Source organism: Orycteropus afer, unplaced genomic scaffold, assembly GCF_000298275.1.
Source record: "Orycteropus afer afer isolate SDZICR_OR568_19922 unplaced genomic scaffold, OryAfe1.0 scaffold00418, whole genome shotgun sequence".
NCBI classification, from domain to species: Eukaryota; Metazoa; Chordata; class Mammalia; order Tubulidentata; family Orycteropodidae; genus Orycteropus; species Orycteropus afer.
The window spans coordinates 2,381,834-2,405,949 of NW_006922005.1; the positions used below are offsets into that span (position 1 = coordinate 2,381,834).

Below are 24,116 nucleotides of genomic sequence, written 5' to 3' on the forward strand. Positions count from 1 at the left end.
TATCTATTTCTGACAACTTAGTATTAATCTTCTGGATTTCTGTCTGTAGATTTAGAATCATTTCTAATTTTTCATTTATTTTGTCATTTTGTTCTTTGTATATTCTTCCAAAATTCTTCTAGGATTTTTTCTATGTTTTTTTTTTTTTTTTTGTCTGTCTCTCAATCCTTTGAAGATACCTGAATATAATTCTTTTGAATTCCTTATCAGAAAATTCCAATACTGCTTCTTCCTCAGCAATGTGTTCCAGATCTGTATCCTGTTCCCTTGTTTCTACCACTTTCTCTTGCTTCTTTGTGTGGACTGTGATGGTCTGTTGTCTCTGAGACGTCATGGCATTGTTGTATTAAGATCTCTGTTAACTGTTTTTGAAGAGCAGCCAAGGATCTTCTTGGTTGTTTTTTATCGTTGACCCTTTGATGCAGAAGGAGGTGGTGGCTCTTGGTCAGTAAGTGAAGTTGCAGGAGTTGTGGGTGTAGTTGTGTTTTATGGGGACTGTTGCTGTCTCCTACTCAATTAGACAAAAATTACAACTGAATAACCATCAAAAAACTAAAAGCACATGGACAAAAAAATACACCATGTCATCACACAGGAACAGTAACCAAAAACAGAAAAAAAGGGAAAAAGAAGAATAAAACAAGAAACCTGCAATATCTGGGCATAGGGCAATAAGAGAAAAAAGGTAGAGAAGGAGAATATTGAAGAAAAACATGGTAAAAAATGCAAAAAGAAAAACAAAGAACAGGGTTAACCACGAGAAAAAAAAGAAAAAAGAAAAAATTTGCAACCATGTACAAGGAAAAGAAAAAGAGCTGAAAACTAGGACCTTGGAGGGGAAGAATAAAGAATAATAGTAAAAGGGACAAATATATTATTAATAATAGTAGTTTTAAAGCAGATAAAAACAAGTAAACTAAAAACCAGAAAAAAGAAAGAGGAAAAAAAATAAATTAGGAGATGGGAGGGTATTTCACCCTGGTTCTGCCTGAGCACACAGACTAGGATGGAGTTCCTGCGGGCCCAGAAGGTGGGTGGAAGTTGGGGATGGCTGGACCTCCGTTCACCAAGAGGTGTGGGGTATAAGAATAACAAGGGGAATGTCACACCTTTTCAGTCATCCATGTCCGGAGTGTCCTTGGGGATACTGGCAAGCAGAAACTGTTTTTAAGCCCCTGGAATCTGGGAGAGCACTGTCTCTTTAAATATCCTAAATGGTCAAGCCCCTTGTAAACATTCAAAATTGCTTCACCGTCCAGACAGGCAAAAGTCCAATGCTCAGCCCGCCTTTCTCTTCATTGGTGCTTCAGTTTTATTCCCTAGCCACCAGAGCAGTCCTCTGTGCAGTCTCTGGCTGGCAGGGCTGATTTTTAGGTTAATTCTTAAGTCCTGCCACCACTCGGCACTCTCCAAGCTGTCTGTGCCATGCCATAAGGCTTGCTCAGGATTGCTGCGAGACCTCAGCTCCGTATGTCTCCTTTTTTGGTATTTTCATGCAAATTTTTCTGCTAGTTGGGGTTTAGTCTACTTCTGTATCCTTCCCTTCAAGGCTCAGAGGTCCAGGATTATCTTCTCTATGTTAATTGCTTCCCCTTTTCTTTATTGAAGATGGTCTGTGCAGTCTTTCTCTCTGTTCTACCATCTTACTGGAAGTTGGTATTCCATAAATTCTTGAAGTTTCCTTTTTTCACCAATGCAACTTCAGTGCAGTTTGAACTTCTTCCTTCAGTATATCAGTTCTTGATAATATGCTACCTTCTTAAATGTTTGAATGTCAACTGATTCTTTATGGTACAGTGACTTTGTGTATTCTTCCATCTTTTTTTGATGCTTCCTGTATCATTCAGTATTTTTCCCGTAGAATCTGTCAGTATCGCAACTTGAGGCTTAAATTTTTTCTTTAATTTCTCCAGCTTGAGAAAAGGAAAGCATGTTCTTTCACTTTTGATTATCTAACCATTCCAAAGCTCTGGTAGCATAGTGGCTAAGACACTTGACTGCTAACCAGAAGGCTGGCAGTTCAAACCCACCAGCCACTCCTCGGAAGGAAGATGGGGCAATCTACTTCCGTAGTGATACTGCCTCGGAAACCCAAGGAGGGGTCGCTATGAGTTGGGTCCGACTCGACAACACATAACAACAACAACAACAACAACCATTCCAAAGAAAGGTGATCCAACAGAATGTAGAAATTATTATACAATATCATTAATATCACACACACGTAAAATTTTGCTAAAGATAACTCAAATATGTTTGCAACAGTGTATTGATAAGGAACTTCCAGAAATGCAAGCTGGATTCACAAGAGGACGTGGAAAGTAGGATATCATTGCTGATGTCAGATGGATCTTGGTTGAAAGCAAAGAATATCAGAAAGATGTTTACTTGTGTTTTATTGACTATGCAAAAGTATTTGACTGTGTGGATCATAACAAATTATAGATAACATTGAGAAGAATGGGAATTCCAGAACACTTACTTGTGCTCATGAGGAATCTGTACATAGACCAAGAGGCAGTCGTTCGAACAGAACGATTAAATGGCTTAAAATCAGGAAATATGTGTGTAGGTATTGGAACATTTCACCATACCTCTTCAATCTGTATGCTGAGTAAATAATCAAGAAATTTGGACTATATGAAGAGGAATGCAGCATCAGAATTGGAGGAAGATTCATTAACAATCTGCAATATGCAGATGACACAGCATTGCTTGCTGAAAGTGAACATGACGTGAAGCATTTACTGCTGAAGATCAAAGACTATTGATTGATTACACCTCAACATGAAAAAAAAAAACTTCACAATTGGACCAGTAAGCAACATCATAATAAATGGAGAAAAGATTGAAATTGTCAGAGATTTCATCTTATTTAGATCCACAGTCAACACCCTTGAAAGCAGCAATCAAGAAATCAGACATGGTATTGCACTGGGCAAATCTGCTGCAAAAGACCTCTTTAAAGTGTTAACAAGCAAAGATGTCACTTTGAAGACTAAGGTGTTCCTTACCCAAGCCATGGTATTTTCAGTCATCTCATATGCTTGTGAAAGCTGGACAATGAATAAGGAAGACAAAATTGATGCATTTGAGTTGTGGTATTGGCAAAGAATACTGAAAATACCATGGACTGCCAGGAGAACAAAAAATTCTGTCTTGGAAGTACAGCCAGAATGCTCCTTAGAAACAAGTGTGGCCAAACTTCATCTCACATACTTTGGTCATGTTGTCAGAGGGACCATTCTCTGGAGAAGGATATCATGTTTGGTAAAACAGAGGGTCAGTGAAAAAGGGAAAGACCCTCAATGAGATGGATTGACCCTCAATGGCTGCGATTATGGGCTCAGGCATAGCAAAGATTATGAGAACAGTGCAGGACCAGGCAATGTTTTGTTCCATTGCACATAGGGTTACTATGAGCGGGAGGTAACTTGACTCACCTAACAACAACAACATATTCATGAGGGATGCTGGTCTATAATTTTTTTTTTTTTTTAGTGGTGTCTTTGCCTGGCTTTAGTATCAGGGATATGCTCCCTTCATAAAATGAATTCAGTGGTATTCTCTTTTTTCTTTATTCTAGAATAGTTTGAGTAGAATTGGTGTCAGCTCTTCTGTGAACATTTGGTAGAATTCACCAATAAAGCCATGTGAGCCAGGATCTTTTTTTGTTTCTTGGCATAGTGCCTAAGGCACTTGACTGCTAACCAGAATACTGGCAGTTCAAACCCACCAGCCATTCCTCAGAAGGAAGGTTGGGCAATCTACTTCCATAGTAATAACACCTCAGAAACCCAAGGAGGGGTTGCTATCAGTTGGATCTGACTCGATGGCAGTGGGTTTGGGTTTTTTTTGTTTTCTTTCCCTTTGTTAGATTTGCCATGGTTTGTCAGTTTTAGTAATCTTTTCAAAGAACCAACTTCTAGCTTTGTTGATTCTATCTGTTGTTTTTCTGTTTTCTGTCTCATTTATTTCTGCTTTTAACTTTATTATTTCTTTTCTTCTGGTGGCTGTAAGCTTATTTTGCTGCTCTTTTTCTAATTCTTGGAGACGTGAGGTTAAGATGTTGATATTGACTCTTCATTTTTTTTTTTTTTTTTTTATCATGATACATGCCTCCTTCTTTTAAAGATTTGTTAGACTTGATACTTTCAGCTAATACCCCCTGTAACACTTGGTTGTAGATTTGGATTCATTAGGGCTTGGAGAAAAATAGTTATTTGAGACATTATCCAATGGAGTTTGAGTTAATAGGGGGAGCAAGTTTAAAATATTTTGATACTTTGATGTTGTGTTCATTGTTCCTTTCCTCATTTTGTTTTTTAAATCACGGCAACTATAAACAATTTCCTATAGTACTCTTGTTTAACCTTACTTTTAAAAGGAATGAGGAGAGAGCATGTTGCATTTGTTTTTCAAGTTGAACTGAAGTTAGAATTTCATTTTAGTATGCAATTTTTTACCTTTTAAAAGAGCTACCAGGTTGTCCAGAGTGCTGCAATAGTCGATGGTCATAATTACTCACACTTGCTAAACTCTCAGCTGAACTGCTTTTCCTGAGCAGCTAAATCTCTTGCAGGTCTCTGTGAGCCTTCACAGGATAACCTCAGAAACTCCTACTGCTCACTCTACACTTAGTCTCTTCTCCATAAGATAGAATGCCACTCTGTTCAATTTATCATTCCCAGCATAGTAGATCATATAGTCTGGTTCAAAATGACCAAAACCAGTCCATTTCAGCTCACTGATGCCTAGGATGTCAATCTTCATGCGTTCCATTTCACTTTTGACAACTTACAATTTTCTTAGATTCATACTTTGTACATTCCATGTTCCTATTATTAATAGATGTTTGCAGCTGTTTCTTCTCAGTTTGAGTCATGTCAGCAAATGGAGGTCCCAAAATGCTTTACTTTATCCATATCATTAAGGTAGGTTCTACTCTGATGAGGCAGCTCTTTCCCAGTCATATTGAGTGGCTTCCAGCTTGGAGGGTTCATCTTCTGGCACTGCACTGGACATTGTTTCAGTGTCTTCAGATTGAAGAATACAGTCTGCAGTATGGATTACACCTCAATATAAAGAAAACAAAAATCCTCACAACTGGACAGATAAGCCCCATCACCATAAATAAGAAAAGATTAAAGTTGTCAAAGACTTCATAATACTTGGTTCTACAATAAATGCCAATGGAAGCAACAGTCAGGAGATCAGGCAACATATAGCACTGGGCAAATTGGCTGCAAAAGACCTCTTTCAAGTGCTGAAAAGCAAAGATGTCTCCTTGAGGACTAAGGTATTCCTGACATAGATCATGGTATTTTCAGTTGCATCATATGCATGTGAAAGCTTGGCAATGAATAAAGAAGATTGAAGAAAAGTTGATGCTCTCCAGTTGTGGTGCTGGTGAAGAGTGCTGAAAATACCATGGACTGCTAAAAGAATTAACAGATCTGTCCCAGAAGAAGTGCAGCCCGAATGCTCCTTGGAAGCAAGAATGGCCAGACTTCATCTCACCTGCTTTGGTCATGCTGTAAGAAGAGACCATTCCCTGGAGAAGGATACCATGCTTGGTAAAGTGGAAGGTCAACCAAAGAGGAGAAGGCCTTCAACAAGATGGATTGACACAGTGGCTACAGTGATGGGCTCAGATATAGCAGTGATCGTGGAGCTAGCACAAGACTGGGCAGTATTTCATTCTGCTGTCCATAGTGTCACTTTGAGTCAGAGACAAGTTGATGGCACCTAACAACAACCATATGATAGAATACAAAACAGAGTGAAGATGTTAATTTCAAAACTCTGGTTTAAAAGTTAAGGTATATTTAGATCATATTTGGTGGCTTTTGATTTTAAAAAATGGGTGGGGAGGGTACAATGAAAAGGGGAGAAGGGGAGGAGGAAAGAAGGAAGGAAGGACCCATATGGGTCTTGTTACCAAGGAGTCAGATTGGGATACACAATGGTTAAGGGTTTTGCTGCTAACCCAAATGTTAGCAGTCCAAAACCCCAGGTGCTCTGCTGGAAAAAGATGTGACATTCTGCTTCCTCAAAGATTTATGATCTTGGAAACCCTGTAAACCAGTTCTACTCTGCCCTATAGGGTCACTAGGACTCAGAAATGACTCAATGGCAATCGGTTAATGTATTATATTCTGGGTTGTCAGAGGTTGAAGTAACTTGTGTGATCCCTATCTCATGTTATATAGATTTGTTTGTTTTTATAGGGTATTCAGATGTATGATAAGCTTGTCTCAGTTGTCTTCTTTGAGGGAAGGACAGGATAATAATCCAGTCTCGTGGCTTTAAATATCGTCTATGTACTGATGACTTTCATATTTATGTCTTCAGCCTGACTCCTCTGAACTTAAGACTTATATATCCAATATTCTCTTCAACATCTCCACTTAGATATCTAACTGAACTTGTCCATAACTGAATTCCTGAGCTTCTGCCTCAAACTAGTTTTTCCCTCAGTCTTCTCTTAGTCCCTGGCAAAGCCATTTGCTTAGAACAAAAATCTTAGGAGTTATTCTCCTTCACTTGCTATTCCCACATAATGCAAAGGTAATCCACAACAAAGATTCTCAGTACCTTAGCTTGCAAGATGCACAGAAATATGATAGATCCATGGAAAATTGTCTCCTAGCACTGTTTCACATACATGCATGTTTATCATCTGCCTCCTCCCTCAAAGAAGGGTAGAGATGTTTGTCTGTTTTGTTTAATTTTATATTTGCAGTGCCTGGAACTGTGCCTGGCACATATTAGGTGCTCAGTAAATGTTTGTTGAGTGTGGATTAATGAATATGAGTTAATTGACCAATTTCCTAATGATATATTTAGGAACAATGAGAAACATAACTTTTATATATATATATATATATATATATATGTTTCTATTACTCTAGCTCAGTGGTGTTTTTACCATTACCTTTAATGGTGAAAGTAAATTTCCATGTAGCACTGATTTTATTTTATTAAAGCCACTGAGTTTGATAAACATATATGTTTAAAGAAAAACCATGGAACTATATAGTTTTACCAAAACATGCTGTGGATTTTTATATTGTTGGGGCTTTGAAACAAATAGCTGTGTGTGTAAAGTCAGCTCAGTAATAACAGTGTATGTATACCACAGCATATTGAGTTATGATGTACCACATGAATTTAATTAAAATTTCAGCTTTTACTTCTGAAATTTTTTTATTATGAGTGTAAGTGGCTAGATTCAGGTTTTTTTAAGCACAATATTCAGTTTATGCTACAAATTTTTCATTGTCCTTTGGGTTTACATAATTCTCTCAGTTGTACCAAAAACGTGCATACTCATCTCCTTAAATATTCATAGGTTGTATTTAATTATCCATCATAGTTTAAGAGTGAAATTGGGAGGCTAACTCTGCCACAAATAAGCTGTATAACTTTGGACAAGTCCCTGGTACTGCATTTTCCATTGTCCTTTCAAGGAAATACATCAGAAGAGATGCTTTTCAGTGTTCCAATTCTAGATCATTTTAGCCTTTGGGTATTCACACAATTATCTTTATTGCTTTTCTGGTTTTAGGTGATGTTCTTGTTGCCGTGAATGATGTTGATGTGACCACTGAGAACATAGAGAGAGTTCTGTCTTGTATTCCAGGACCTATGCAGGTGTGGCATTCTTTTTCTACATTTTATGATGAGTTACATAAAGTAAATGCATCTTTTACTTTATTTTTTTTAGGATTCTGAAAATTATCATGTTTAATGGATGGGTTGCTTACTTTTAACTCTTGCTAAAGTTCCCTTTTGGGGAGTGTTCTAAAAAGAGAAATATCTGCAAACCAAATGCATCCTGAGAAAAATAGGATCAACAACAATAATAAAAACATATACAATGACTAACTTGCCATTATAAGTACCATGTGTGCTCATGAAAACCCAGTTTCCAGAAAAGTCAGTTTAAAAAGTCATGAAATTTTCTGTTCTCTGACTTACTAAAATCACTATTTTTTTAAAAGTATGATTTTGTTTATTTTTAAAACTATACTGTTTTCTTGATGTTCTGTTATCTAGTTTATTCTTACACATGAGGTTTTGTCTAGCTATTTAATGAATTATTTTTCATTCCTTGTAAGTAAGAATAAATCTCTTTCATAATAAGTTATTTTGATACTCTAATACATCTATTGATGTGTTATATAATAGATGACATTTTTAGGTCATTAGATGCATTTTGAAAGTTCTATACCTTCTATTTATAAAAATTCTGCTCTTGTTAGTGTCAAGAATTAGCTTTCTTTTCTATGAGGAGTAGGGACAATGATATGCTTTAGATAGGTGAGAGGATCAGTCAGGCAATGAGAGGATGAGGCAGTTTTTGGATTGATCAGGAAGAAAAACAGAATACCTGATAAATTTATCTGCATGTGATTTGAGTTACTGAAGTAGTAGTATGAAATTCCTTGTCTTCTAAGAAATAGAATTACCCTCTGATGCTCTCACTTTCTTCCCTTAAAATTAAATATAGATAGATATATGTGGATATAGATATGGAGATATATAAATTTACTTTTCTTTGGAAATGTAGAACTAAGGTACTGGAATAACTGTGGTAGCCAGTGACCAGCATATGCCTAGCAATGGAAGGAGAGATATAGATGGAGACAGGGTAGTGTTAGAAATATTTAACAATCAGGTGGACGCCAGTCATAGTCCTGGAGCAGGGTATGCTGTTATCCCCTTTAGTTGCTAGATATGGAGAGGTCCTAAGGTAAATCAAGATACTAGGGCACCTCAGAGGGCTCAGGGCCTAGACAGCAGCCACTTACCAATTATTAATGAAAAGCTGTAGTATTTTTAACAGCTGAAACAGCGTCACCCATGTAAATGGGTTGTGCATCAGCCTTGAATTAAAGGTTCCCCCCACTCACCTGTGTCAGTTGCAGGTCTACTGCCAATATTGCTAGAGTTTAACCCCATCTCTTTTATCTTCAAGAAAAGAAAAGCTATGTTTATAGTGGAGTCACTTTATACTTAGTTCAATTAACATTTCAAAATTCAACCATACACACTTGGCAGAAAAAAGAAGAGAAAGAGTAATGAGTTAAATATTTTAGAACAATTCCACCCACCATTTACTTGTCCTACTTGGGCATGAAATAGGAGTCATGTATCTGCTGTTTGCCCAGGTAGGCTCTTACAGCATGAGCACTTTGCTGCAGTAAGTGTGGTTCTGAGTTTAGGGATTTTTTTTTTTTTGTACATGATGCTTAAATGCCAGTACTTACAACTTGTGCTGAAATGAAGAAAACAGCAGTTGGATTTCCTGGATTGAGAGAGTATGTTTATCTCCAGTGAGGCCTTGACTTTCTAATGTAATTTCAAGGGGATTTTGAAATTATACACAATTTTAGAATGTAATCCTTTCATAAGATATATTATTATTAAAATCTTTATTATATATAACTTATTATGAAAGTACTACTTGTTCATTATACAAATTTTGCAAAATACAGAAGAGTAAGGGATAAAAATCCCTAAGAATCCTACCACCTGAAGATAACTACTGGTAACATTTTAGAAAATTTAATTCTAAATCCTTTGTGTGTGTGTGTGTATGTATGTGTTTTACTAGAATTGGTATCATACCTGTGTCATACTCAAAAGCAAGCACCAGCATTTAGAGCAATGTATCTTTTGAAGATGTAATAAATAGTTAAAATTCCTTTAAGTAGAAACTGCATTTAATTAGTAGACCTCATTTTTCTTACATTGTTAGTGCTGAACGGGGGATAAAACTATAAGCTTTTCACTACCAGCCATTTTCCCATGGTCATGTAAACTAGGAATGGAGCAATGAGGTTCAGGGAGGAGTAGTATCATTTATAATTCCATTTATCTTGATAACATTCTGTAAAATTTTGCTAATTATTATTTCTGTTGTATACATGAAGAAAACTAATCTAAGAGGGATTTAATGATTTGTTCAAGGTTGCAGAATTAATAAATCAAACAGCAAGACTGCCAGCAGAGTATGATCTTTCCCTTTCACACATGACCTACCTGTGTGGATCTTTGTCTCTGTATACCTTTGTTCTTTCTGGGCCAGAACTAATAAGATACTTGCCCCAGAAAAAAGTCGTATCTGTGGCATTTGCAATAGTTATTCAAGCAATAAGAAGGATGCTGTTTTATAAAATATGCCAAAATGGACTTTTTAAGTAAATGTCTAACAGTAATATTTTAAACTTATATTCAATGAAGGTTTTCACCACAATAAAAGTAAAAAAAAAAAAAAGAGAGAGAGAGAGAGACTAAAAATGGTCTGAAAGTGTCTCATCATCTAACAGAAACTAGGAGATCGTTTAATGTTTTAAAAAGATCAGTAGAGAGAAAGAGGTCAGATCTCCATTTTAAACCTGTGAGTAAGTTTCCAAACTCTTCAGGGTTTCAATTTGCTCATCTATAACCAGGGAGGACTTGAGAGGGTAGTCTTTGAGCCCAATTCAAACTCTGCAATTCTTTGTTTACTTTTTAAATAATTTGTTATAAATAGAGTTAGTACACTAGAATGAAATTCAGAGTGAGGTATAAAAAGGTAGGAAAAGTCCAGATCGTTTCTTTTAAAACCAAGTTTTAACATTCTGCAACAACAGTTGTCCCAGCATCTTCAAAAATGTCAGTATCCTGAAAGGCACAGAAGGCTGCACAACTGCTCTAAACTAAGGCAAAGTAACATGACATACAACTAAGTAAAGTAGGTACTCCTTGGTGGACTTTATTAGATAACAATGTTGCATTTAATATTAAAATTCCTAAGTGTGATGATTATATTGCAGAATGTAGGAAGATGCCCTTGTTCTTAGGAAATACGGGCTGAAGTATTTAGGGATGAGGTATCAGAATGTCTGCAAATAATCTTCAAATGGTTCAGCCAAAATTATTTTAAATATATCTCATAATAGAGTCTCCAATTTGTTTATATTTTTGTTTCGTCTGCTTAAGAGGAAAGAGAGACAAGGAGAAAGAGAAAGCAAAGGTGGTACAGTGTTAATTGGTCAGTCTGGGTGAGGGACAGATGGGTGTTCATTGTACTCTTCTTGCGGCTTTCAACTTTGAAATTTTTTAAACAAGATTTTTTTTTCCTTCTTTAAAGGAATCAGGGTTAGAAGTTTAAATGACAGGAGTGAAGATGACAGGAGTGAAAGTGTAAGGACCCTTCTAATTATTGACTTTGGTGACCTTGATCTCTAGCTGCAGTTTTGTGTTATTGTTGTTGTTAGTTATTGTCCAGTTGTCAAGTCAGTTCCAACTCTTGGTGAGCCAATGTGTGCAGAGTAGAACTGTTTCATAGGGTTTTCAAGGCTGTGAGCTCTCAGAAGCAGATGGCCAGGTCTGCCTTTCGAGGCATCTCTGCGTAGGTTTGCCACCAACCTTTCGGCTAGAGTTGAGTACCTGTTAGCTCCACCCGGGCTCCATTTATTGACAAACATAATTATGTATACTCTCCACCATCCCCTACCTTGGCTTGATCAGGGAATTTGGGTCCCAACTTTGCAGTTGACTAGGATTTTATTGGAAGCTCTGGTAGCGTAGTGCCTAAGCTAACCAGAAGGGTGGCAGTTCAGACGCACCAGCCACTCCTCGGAAGGAAAGTTGGGCAATCTACTTCCATAGTGATACTGCCTTGGAAACTCAAGGAGGGGTCGCTATGAGTCGGGTCCGACTTGACGACACATAACAACGCAACAACAACAACAACAGGATTTTATTGTACTAAGTTCCGGGTCATAGCTAATTTTCCTGGAGCTTTGCAGGAAGCCAACTCCTTTTCTAGAAGGTCAGCTTGCGAAGCGTTACTCTCAGTCAAGTTAGCTCTTATCTCTCAGATGCTTGTGACTTAGGCCTGAGGGAGAGGGCAAAGACTTCTTAAAGGTGGTGAGACTTGAGTAGAATGGTTTAGCTCTTATAAATTCCTTGTTACAGAAAAGTGATAATACATATGTACTGCAGGAAAATTAGGAAACAGACTAGCAAAAAAGGTGTTTTTTAATACATTTTATATCTTCTCTAGTCTCAGAACCCATATCAGTATTTTAATCATCTATATCAATATTTTCAAATGGAGGACTCATACTAGGTTAAATAGGAAAGAACGGCTGCCCTAAACCTTGTGCTCTTTTAAAGAACTTACTATATGGGAACAAATCGGTAACAGCAACTCAAAAGGTTAGATAAGAAGCTGACGGGGGAGTGAGTTTATGTCAATAGGGGAAGAATAAATCAGAAAAGGAGAGTGTTTGTGTGAGAATGGCTGCACAATTTGAAGAATGTAATCAGTGTCACTATATTGTACATGTAAGGAGCTCTGGTGGTACAGTGCCTAAGGCATTTAATTACTAACCAAAAGGTTGGCAGTTCAAACTCACCAGCTGCTCCTTGCAAGGGAGATGAGGCAGTCTACTTCTGTAAAGATTTACTGCCTTGGAAACCCGATGAGGGTCATTGTGAGTCACAGTGGACTCAACAGCAGTGGGTTTTGTACATGTAGAAATTGTTGAATTGGTGTATATTTTGCTGTGTGTTTTTTTTTTTTTTAAAGGAAGACTGGTGCAGTCAGGCTTGTATTTTAGGAATATATCACTCTGGATGGGGTGGTAGAATGTGTAAGAGTAAAAGTCGGGAAACCAAGCAGTCAACTTCATGCTAGTCCAGAAGAGAGATGATAAAGGCCTAAGCAAAGGCATTGACCATCGGGATAAATGGATAAAGGAGAACTTGGAGGGAGGAGGGATGGGCAAATTGCACAAATAAGAAAATGTTTTAGGGGACATAGAAGATACGGGATTTTACTCCTGAAGTTCTGCTGTTTCCTTCATAATATGGGAGGCAAAACATCTATTGAATGCTGGGTTGTAGACATGGGTTAGGAGCTTAAGGAGATTGGTAGAAGTATGAAGTAACTATTTTGGGGATCAGAGACCTGTAGGATTGTTTTAAGGGCTCAGCTCAGAATTGTGTTGTTGTTAGGTGCCATCGAGTTGCTTTCAATTCATAGTGACCCATGTACAACAGAACAAAACACTGCATAATCCTGCACCATCCTCACAGTCGTTGCTATGCTTGAGTTCATTATTGCAGCTACTCTGTGACAGTCTATCTCATTGAGGGTCTTCTCCTTTTTCACTGACCCTTTACTTTACCGTGAATAATATCCTTCTCTAGAGACTAGTTCCTCCTGCTAACATGACCAAAATACAAGAGATGAAGCCTGGCCATCCTCCCTTCTAAGGAGCCTTCTAGCTCTTCTTCTCCCAAGATAGATTGGTTCATTTTTCTGGCAGTCCATGGTGTAATCAGTATTCCTTGCCAACACCATAATTTAAATGCATCAGTTCTACAGTGTTCCTTATTAATTGTACAGTTTTTGCATGTATATAAGGCAATTGAAAATATCATGGCTTGGGTCAGGCATACCTTAGTCTTCAAAGTGACATCTTTGCTCTTTAACAGACTTGCCCAATGTAGGTAATTTGATTTCTTGATGGCTGCTTCTGTGGGCGTGGATTATGGATCCAAGTAAAATTAAATGCTTGATAACTTCAATCTTTTCTCCATTTATCATAATGTTACTTATTGGTCCAGTTGTGAGGATTTTTGTTTTCTTTATGTTGAGGTATAATCTTCATCAGTAAAATGCTTCAAGTCTTCTTCACTTACAGCATGCAAGGTTGTGTCATCTGCATATTGCAGGTTGTTAATGAGTCTTCCTCCAATCCTTATGCTGCATTCTTCATGTCCAGCTTCTTGGATTGTTTGCTCAGCATACAGATTGAATAACTAGTTGAAAGAATATAACCCTGATGCACACCTTTCCTGATTTTAAATCATGCAATATCCCCTTGTTTTGTTCGATCAGTTACCTCTTTGGTCTATGTACAGGTTTCTCATGATCACAGGTAAGTGTTCTGAAATTTCCATTCTTCCTTTGTTATAAACAAAACACTTGTATGCCTTTTTTTAGTCAATAAAACACAGGTAAACATCTTTGTTGTATTTGCTTTTGGCCAAGATCCATCTGACATCAGCAATGATATCCCTTATTCCACATCCTCTTCTGAATCCAGCTTGAATTTCTACCTATGTACTGCTATAACTGTTTTTGAATTATTTTCAGCAAAGTTTTACTTGAATGTGATATTAATGATATTGTTTGATAATTTCCACATTATGTTGGATCACCTTTCTTTGGAATGGGCAAAAATGTACATCACTTCCAATCAATCAGCTTGCCAGATAGCTCTCCACCAAATTTCCTGGGATAAACGAGTGAGTGTTTCCAGCATTCCATCCATTTGTTGAATGAGTATTCTGTCAACTCCTAGAGGCTTGTTTTTCACCAATTCCTTCAGTGCAGTTTGGACTTCTTCCTTCAGTACCATAGGTTCTTGATCATATGCCACCTTCTGAAATGGTTGAACACAGTGACTCTGTATTCCTTCCATGTTCTTTTGATGCTTCCTACATCATTCACTGTCATGCCTATAGTTGTTGTTGCTGTTAGGTGCCATTGAGTCACCTCTGACTCATAGTGGTGCTATGTACAACAGAACAAAACACTGCCCTGTCCTGTGCCATTCTCTCAGTCCTTGCTGTAGTTGAGCTCATCGTTGCAGCCACTGTGTCAGTCCATCTTGTTGAAGATCTTCCCCTTTTTCGCTGACTCTACTTTACCAGTCATGATTTCCTTCTCCAGGAAATGATCCCTTCTGACCACGTGACCAAAGTAGGTGAAATGAAGTTTGACCATTCTCACTTCCAAGGAGCATTATGGCTGTACTTCTTCAAAGACAGATTTGTTAGTTCTTCTGGCAGTCCATGGTATTTTCAGTATTCTTTGCCAGCACAACATCATAATCCAAAGACATCAAAATCTTCAATCTTTTCTCCATTTATTGTGATGTTGCTTATTGGTCCAGTTGTAAAGATTTTTATTTTCTTTATGTTGAGGTGTAATCCATAGTGAAGACTATAGTCTTTGATCTTTATCAGTAAGTGTTTCAAGTTATCTTCATTTTAAACAAGCAAGGTTATGTCATCTGCATATCACAGGTTGTTAATGAGTCTTCCTCAAATCCTGATACTGCATTCTTCTTCATACAGTCTAGCTTCTCAGATTATTTATTCAGCATACAGATTGAATAAATATGGTGAAAGGATACAACCCTGATGCACACCCTTCCTGATTTTAAACCATGTAATATCCCCTTGTTCTTTTCTTGGTCTATGTATAGGTTCCTCATGAGTACAATTAAGTGTTCTGGAATTCCCATGCTTTACAATGTTATCTGTAATTTGTTATGATCCACACAGTCAATAAAACACATGTAAAAATCTTAATGGTATTCATTGCTTTCAGCCAAGATCCATCTGACATCAACAGTGATATCTGTTGTTCCACATCCTCTTCTGGATCCAGCTTGCATTTCTGGAAGTTCCCTGTCAATATACTGCTGAAACCATTTTAAAATTATTTTCAGCAAGATTTTACTTGCATATGGTATTAATGATATTGTTCAGTAATTTCCACAGTCTGTTGCATCACTTTTCTTTGGAATGAACACAAATGTGGGTCTCTTCCAGTCAGTTGGCCAGGTCTTCCAGATTTCTTGGCATGGCCGAGTAAGCACCTCCAGTGCTGCATCCATTTGTTCAAATATCTTAGTAGATATTCCATCAATTCTTGAAGCCCTGTTTTTTGCTAATTCCTTCAGTGCAGCTTGGATTTCTTCTTATAGTACCACTAGTTCTTTGTCATATGCTACCACCTGAAATAGTTGAACATCGATCAGTTCTTTTTGGTACAGTGACTCTGTGTATTCCTTCCATCTTCTTTTGATGTTTCCTGCATCATTTTCTATTTTACCAGTAGAATCCTTCAGTATTGCAACTCAAGGCTAGAATTTTTTCTTCAGTTCTTTCAGCTTGAGAAATGTTAAGAGTGTTCTTCCCTTTTGGTTGTCTACTCCAGGTCTTTGCACATTTCATTATAATACTTTGTCTTCTTGAGCTGCCCTTTGAAATCATCTGAAGTTCAGCTCTTTTATCTTGTAATTTCTTCCATTTGGTTTACCTACTTCCTTTTCAAGAGCAAGTTTCACAGTTTCTTCTGACATCCATTTTGCTCTTTGCTTCTTTTGCTATCTTGTTAATGACCTTTTGCTTTCTTCATGTGTGATATTCTTGATGTCATCCCACAACTCATCTGGTTTTCAGTCATTGGTGTTCTCATTGCATCAAATCTGTTGTACAGATGATCTCTAAATTCAGGTGGGATATACTCAAGGTCATATTTTGGCTCTTGTGGACTTGTTTTAATTGTCTTCAGCTTCCACTTGAACTTGCATATGAGCAATTTTCATGGTCAGCTTCTCGCATTGTTTTGACTAATGATATTGAGCTTCTCCATTGCCTCCTTCCCAGATGTAGTCAGTTTGATTCCTGTATGTTTCATCTAGTGAGGTCCATGTGTATAGTAGCTGTTTACATTGTTGACAAAAGTATTTGCAGTGAGTAAGTCATTGGTCTTGCCAAATTCTGTAATGCAATCTCTGGCATCTTTTCTATCACCAAGGCCATATTTTCCAATTACTGGTGATTCTTCGTTTCCAGCTTTGCATTCCAATCACCAATAATCATCAATACATCTTGTTTGTTTGGTCAGTTTGAAACTGCAGAAGTTGGTACAATCTTTAATTTCTTCATCTTTGTCTTTAGTGATTGGTGTATAAATTTGAATAATAGTAGTATTAATTGGTCTTTCTTATGTTGTTGTTGTTACGTGCTGTCAAGTTGGACCCGACTCATAGCAACCCCTCCTTGGGTTTCCGAGGCAGTATCACTATGGAAGCAGATTTCCCAACCTTCCTTCTGAGGAGTGGCTGGTGGGTTTGCCAGCCTTCTGGTTAGCAGTCAAGTGCCTTAGGCACTATGCTACCAGAGTTCCTGGTCTTTCTTACAGGCATAAGAATATTATCCTATCACTGACAGCATTGTACTTCAGGATAGATCTTGAAACATTCTCTGTGAAATTGAATGCAATGCCATTCCTCTTCAAACTGTCATTCCCAGCATAATAGATCATATGACTGTCTGATTCAAAATGGCTAAAACCAGCCCATTTCAGCTCACTAATGCCTAGGAAATTGATATTTATGCATACCATTTCATTTTTGACAACGTCCAATTTTCCTAGATTCATGCTTCATACATCCCATGTTCCAATTATTAATGGATGTTTGCAGCTGTTTCTTCCCATTTTGAGTCATGCTCCATCAGCAACATATAGAGGTCCCAAAAGCTTTACTCCATCCACCTCATTAAGGTTGACTCTACTTTGAGGAGGCACCTCTTTCCCAGTAGTATTTTGAGTGCCTTCCAACCTGGTGGGCTTATCTTTCTGCAGTATGTCAGACAATGTTTCAGGGCTATTCATAAACTTTTCTAGTAATATATCAGAGAGTGTTTCACTACTATTTGTAAAGTTTTCACTGGCCAATTTTTTGAGAAGTGGGTGATCCCCTTCTTCTTCCCAGTCTGTCTTAGCCTGGAAGCTTTGCTGAAACCTGTGCACTATGGGTGACTCTGCTGGTATTTGAAATACCAGTGGCATAGCCTTCAGCCTCATAGCAACATGCCAGCCACTACAGTATGACAAACTGACAGACAAATGGTGTCCATAGAGTCCTTTAGTATTGCAACTCAAGGCTTGAATTTTTTTCTTCAGTTCTTTCTCCTTGAGAAATGCCTAGTGTGTTCTTCCCTTCTGAGTTTCTAACTCCTGGTCTTTGCATTTGATTATAGTACTTTAATTTGTCTTCTTGAGCTGCCATTTAAAATCTTCTCTTCAGCTCTTTCACTTCATCATGTTTTCCATTTACTTTTGTTAAAGCAGCTCAGATTACACAAAATGAATTTGTATTGGCACTCATTCATGTGGCTATGATTTTGTCCCCGTATCTTCAAGTGTCATTAGCAACAGGAGTGCTTGAGTAAAAAGGTTATGGTTGTGTGTGCTAAAGCTGGAGGTTTGCAGAATGGGATTGTAGGATCTATAAATGAGCTCAAGAGTTTGGAATGGTGATGCAATGAGAGTTGCCAGAGAGTTACTGAAGTAAGAGACCATGGGAATAAGTCTGTTTTAAGCCTTGCAATGAAATTAAGATTTCTTATAGAAAGCATTGATGAAACTCGTCACTGGGTAAGGTCTGTGGAGAAACAACAGAAAACATTTTTTTTTTTTTTTTGTAAGAAGTTTCACATAAACTCTATATTAGATGCTTTCTTATAAGTATATTTCTTATAAAACATGGAATCCTTAATATGTATGTATGTGTATCAATCCTTTTTTAAAATAACAGTTAATTACTAATTTGGTCCTCTAACTCATCCTTTATTATTTTATCGAGGTAAACAGATTTCCTGACATTTATAGCTATTTAACATGAAAGTTTTTCAAAATGCCCTGCTAGAGTATAATTATATTTACGTTATGAACCCAACTTTACCTCAGTCAGAAGACTGGTGGTTAAAATAGTTCCTTGGAGAATTTTAATGGATGGTTCTATGGTGTGTGTTTTTGGTTGGGTTTTTGTCATGGTGAGAGGAGAAGGTCCTTGTACCACAGAAATGAAGCTCTATCATTTGCCAAGTATAACATTAACATCAAGTGTGTTGTTTTTCTTAAAGCATAGCAAACCAATCTTAAATTTTAGGTTGTTGTTAATTTAGTTGTTGTTGCTACAGAAAGTAAAATTACTTTATTTATTTTATGGTGAATTTTTATTTTTAAGCCTAACAACTCATTTCCTTTTGTTGTTTCTTGGTTAGTCACACCCTATCTTTTGACCTCACCACCCACAAGAATCTCAGCTGGAAAATATGCTCTCTCTGTTCTGAGATACTTTTCTTAGTATGGGCATCCCTCTTCTCCCTGTTTACCACTGATTAGGCACAGCTCTCACAGACAATCCATAGGATACATCTTGTGCTTCCTGTGGTCAGATTTATCCCCCTGCACTACACCTACACACCCTCTAAAGGTCAACATCAGGGAACAATCTTAAAAGCTCCCACTGATACTATCACAGGAGTCCCTGGGTGGCACAAACAGATAGTACTCGGCTACTAACCAGAAAGTTGGTGGTTCAGATCTGCCCAGAGATGCCTATGAAGAAGGGCTTGGCAATCTGCTTCCAAAAAACCACAGATATTGAATACCCTATGGAGCACAGTTCTACTCTGTTATACATGGTGTCACCATGAGTCAGAATCAACTGGATGACCACAGGTCTGATTCTTTGATTGTATTGAGTCACAAAGTCTATACCTAAGATTTCCCCCAACTCTAACGATTTTGCACATTTCCAGGTGACATCACCAAAGGCTCCCATATGAAAGAACTCCCCAGCCACTAAGCTACTCAACTCATCAGATCCCTGTCCAATTTTTTTCTTATATTTAGTGTATACATTTGAAATTATTTTAAATGTTTTGTAAAGAAAGCTGATCATCAGACTTCAGAGTAGGCCAAAGGAGTGTAGAATTAAGATTTCCAGAATGCTCCAGGTCAGAAAAATTTCATAAGGAACTTCTTCACTCCTGTGCTCTATAACTTAGCTTACTGTTTCTAGTTTGATATAGATTACTGCTGATCTTGACCTACTACATCTTCACTGTGAATACATACATAGTAATGAGCTTGGAATTCATGTCTCTTCTCCTTTCTACTTGCTTATAAAATGAAACCTGAGACTTATTTTAGAAAAGTTGTTTTAATTTAATTCACTTTATGTAGGCAGTGATAACTTGTTGTTGTTGTTGTTGTGTGCCATCAAGTCAGCCCTGACTCATAGCGACCCCTCCTTGGGTTTCCGAGGCAGTATCACTACGGAAGTAGGATTGCCCAACCTTCCTTAGTGCCCCTGAAATGTGACACTCTGCTACAGATAAGCAAAATTGAATACTACTATAAACAGTCACTCTTTACCAATTAAAAGAAACATCTAGATTTTTTTTTCTTTTTCCAAAAGAAAAAAATGCATAATAAAGATTGCGCATCGAATAAGGGTAGGTTACAGCACTAATTATTGCAATTGTTCTCAATAAGTTGTATCCCTGTGAAAAGTTGAATTGGCAAAAGTTGTGTCACTAATGTGCTTTTTTGAAAATCTTAAATATATAAGTATATAAAGTTAATTTTTAAAAAAATATTTAGATAAAAAAACAACTTACAGTGATTAAGTTTAAATGAATGTTTTGTACAGAGCATTATACATTCTTACACAATAGATGTTTATAAGGTGTGCTAGGAACTGAAGATAGAAAACTAAACAGAGCACAGTCCCTGCCATCAAGGAACCCACACTATTGGACACTTTATACATTTTTATACATATTATCCCTGTTGGTGCAATGATTAAAGCACTTGACTGCTAACTGAAAATTCAGCAGTTTGAACCTAGCTGTTGCCCCATAGGAAAAAAAATGTGTCACTTTGCCTTCATAAAGATTAAAGCCTTGGAAACTACTCTTTCTATAGGGTTGCTATGAGTCACAATTGACTTGACAGCAATGGGTTTTTACAAGTGCATACCTAAAAGTATATGCATGTTCAGATCCTTCTTTGCAAAAATTACAGCTGATTTTACAGCTGATCTTCCCTTATTGAAAAGTCAATAAATTATCTTAATTTTTAAAGGTGAAACTGACATTTGAAAATGCTTATGCTGTGAAAAAGGAAACGGCCCAACCAAAACCGAAAAAGGCACAGTTGCATACAAGTGATTTAGTCAAACTTCTATGGGGAGAAGAGGTTGAAGATACCCAGCAGAATATTCTGAACACTCCTCATATCATTATGTACCTCACACTACAGCTTGACTCGGAAACGTCAAAGGAAGAGGTGAGTGTCTTCTCAGAAGCACAAAAGAAAAAGTAAGGATCTTTTATAGCCTTCCAAGTGAATTATAAGCACTTTTGATTTAAGGAAGAAACAAAAATGGATTAACTTTGTTTAATTGTTATTCTTTAAAATTGCCCATGTATTTTATACACTGTTGTAGATATGAATATTTCATAATACAAATGTTAGAATTAATTATTCAGTTATTTTAAGTAGCAAGAAAAGGAGAAAAGGGAAGGTATTATAAAGAACTTTTTATAGTTCACCATTGATTTCATTATATACCTACTCCTCACTTATCTACTATCTCATTATCTGACATTTCTCATTTTCAACTTAAAACATACTCTGGTGGCACTTCCAGTCGTCTGGAAGCCACCCAGGGCCATGACCAGATGCAGGGCACTCTCCACAGGCCACCCCAAATGAGATAGCAAAGGCCCCAGTGACAGCCAGGCCACATGGGGGAATGGTGCCACTTGGCTGCAGGATTCCTTCTCCCATTCGTCTGCAACATCTCTGTCTGGCCATGGAGGGTGCAAGGCAACAGTGGGATGACACAAGGTCGCAGGAGGCAAGGGCAGGCTTGTCAAGGGCCTGAAGATATGAAGAAGGTCAGTGGGAGGTAGTGGGGGGAGCGAGAAAGGAGGGAGAAGGAAGAGACGTACGTGGGGCTATAGGGTCAGAGCCAATGAAGGGTAAGCAAAGTCCCTGCCCAGGTCAGGCACTGGGTGGCATGCAGCACTCTACCACTACCACCACCACCCCAACCCTGGCTGAGATATGCCAGGGGTCCCCAATGGGCAGTGAGGGGGAGCACTGGTGCCAAATATAGAGCATGGCCCCTGACTTTCACAGAACACTAATTTCTCATAACATCCTGGTCTTTGGAACCTAACTGTGTCAGTAAGTGAAGAGTAGGTATATATGTGCTGCTAACCAAAAGGTAGGTGGTTCAAACCTACCAGCTGCTTCATGGGAAAAAGATGAGACAGTCTATTTCTGTAAAGATTTACAGTCTTGGAAACCCATTGGAGATTGCAATGAGTTGAAATCAGCTCAATGGCAATGGGCTAGGTGTATATGTACTTTAAATTATAGCTTCATTTTTTTCTTTTTTAACATTCTCTATTATGTAACCTAAAGAAGATCCTGTTAGGTTTTTTTGTAGGCTTTATTGAGGTATTACTTATATGTAATAAAATTTAGTAATTTTAAGTGTACAATTTGATGAGTTTTTACAAATATATACAGTTGTATAATCAGCCTGATATGCAATATTTTCATAACCCCAAAAAGTTCCTTCTTGCCCTTTGCAATCAATCCCTCCTACAAATAGGTCTAGCATTAACTTCTCTTTCATATATTATAGTTTTCATTTTTCACACTTTTTTCAATCATTTTCGTTTTTTCATTCATTCATTTCTCAGTGTTTATTAAACATCTGTTTTACACTTCCTGTTGTATTAGATATTGTGGTAGTTAAGTTTGTATGTCAACTTGGCTGGGCCTCGTTGAGTGGCTGGGCAGCTGGATGTAGTATTCCCCATGATGAGACTGGCAATCAACTCCATGGTGGAATCTACTGTGAGCAGCTAAATAGCTGCCTTAGGGATGTGATCTGCTTCCTGTGTATAAGGAGAGGCCTTGGGGAGAACCCTGCATGTAGCTGTGTCGTTGTTCAGCAGCCTGCTGTGCTCTGACGACCTTGGGACTTTCAGTGGACTTGAGTTAATGGCCTGCTGTGTGGTTTGGTAATGTTGGGACTGTGCCTTTTTATTTGTTAACCTTGGGCTTGTCAGTCTCAGCAGCTAGCAGCTGTCTGAGTGAAGAAAAGCCTCTAGCTCCAATGGGCCAGAAGCAGGAGGCAGAGCTGAATCCCAAGGTTGAGGGGCTTTCACCCAGCCCCTAGAGCCTGGCGCTTTAAACTTGGACTTAAAGCCTCCAAACTATAAAAGAATAAACTCCTGTTTGTTTAAGCCATCCCATTTGTGGTATATTCCTGTCATAGTGGCACTAGGTAGCCAGAACAGGTATTGAGTGTTTTATTTGCAAATAAGGAAGTAATACCAGTAAAGATAAATGCTGAAGTCACATAACTGTAACTTTACCTAAACCAAGGTATTTTGCTTTCCAAATTCTGTGCTTTTTCTATGACACCAAGTTGCCTTTCAGCATTAAATGTTTCTAGGCTTTTAATTATTTTGTTTAAATTTTATGTATTTTTACTGATTTTTATCGTCTTGTTCTATTCATAATTGAGAGAAGTATAGAAATCATCCACTCTGCTAGCGAGTTATCCAGTTTTACCTCTGGTTCTAAATATTTTTGCTTTATATATTTTGAGACAATTCTATTAAGTATATTCAAGTTTAGAATTATTTAATCTTCATGGAGAAGTAAACATTTTTATATTATAATGTGACTCTCTACCCTAATATGATTTTTTTTAAACTCTCTTTTTTTAAAATATTAGTAGAGCTTAATTTTATAAATATTTGAATGGCTTATCTTTTTTCTTTTTCTCAACCATTCTGTGCTTTATGGTTTTAGTATGTCTCTTCCACACACCATATATCCAATCTGGCAACCTTTATCTTCTAATAAGCACAAAACCAAAAACCAAATTCACTGACATTGAATAATTTCTGACTCATAGCAACCCCCATTGGGTTTCCAAGGCTGTAAATCTTTACAGAAGTAGATTGCCCAATCTTCCTTCCATGGAGCCACTGGTGGGTTTGAACCGCTGACCTTCTGATTAGCAGCCAAATGTTTTATCCACTCTTCCACCAGAGCTCCTTTCAGTGAGTCTAATTATGGAGACTTATTTTAATTGACTACAACTTCAAGTTGAACTTGCATATGAGCAGTTGATGGTCTGTTCTACAATCAGCTCCTGGCCCAGTTTTGGCTGAAGATATTGAGCTTTTCCACCATCTCTTGCCACAAATGTAGTCAGTCTGATTCCTGTGTGTACCGTCTGGTGAAGTCCACGTGTAGAGCCACAGTTTGTGTTGTTGAAAAAAGGTGTTTGCAATGAATAAGTCATTGGTCTTGCAAAATTCTACCATGTGAGTTCCAGCATTATTTCTGTCACCAAGGCTAAATTTTCCAGCTACTGGTGATTCTTCTTTGTTTCCAACTTTTGCATTCCAGTCACCAG

General features: G+C 37.6%; 1 protein-coding gene across 1 annotated transcript in view; it reads left to right on the forward strand.

The window, feature by feature from the left end:
* INTU (inturned planar cell polarity protein) overlaps positions 1 to 24,116 on the forward strand; it is a 157,023-nt gene that overhangs the window by 67,306 nt on the left and 65,601 nt on the right. The window contains exons 3-4 of the mRNA XM_007953839.1: positions 7,571 to 7,656; positions 20,747 to 20,950. Of these exons, the coding sequence (XP_007952030.1) occupies positions 7,571 to 7,656; positions 20,747 to 20,950 (290 nt within the window). The remainder of the gene's footprint in view (positions 1 to 7,570; positions 7,657 to 20,746; positions 20,951 to 24,116) is intronic.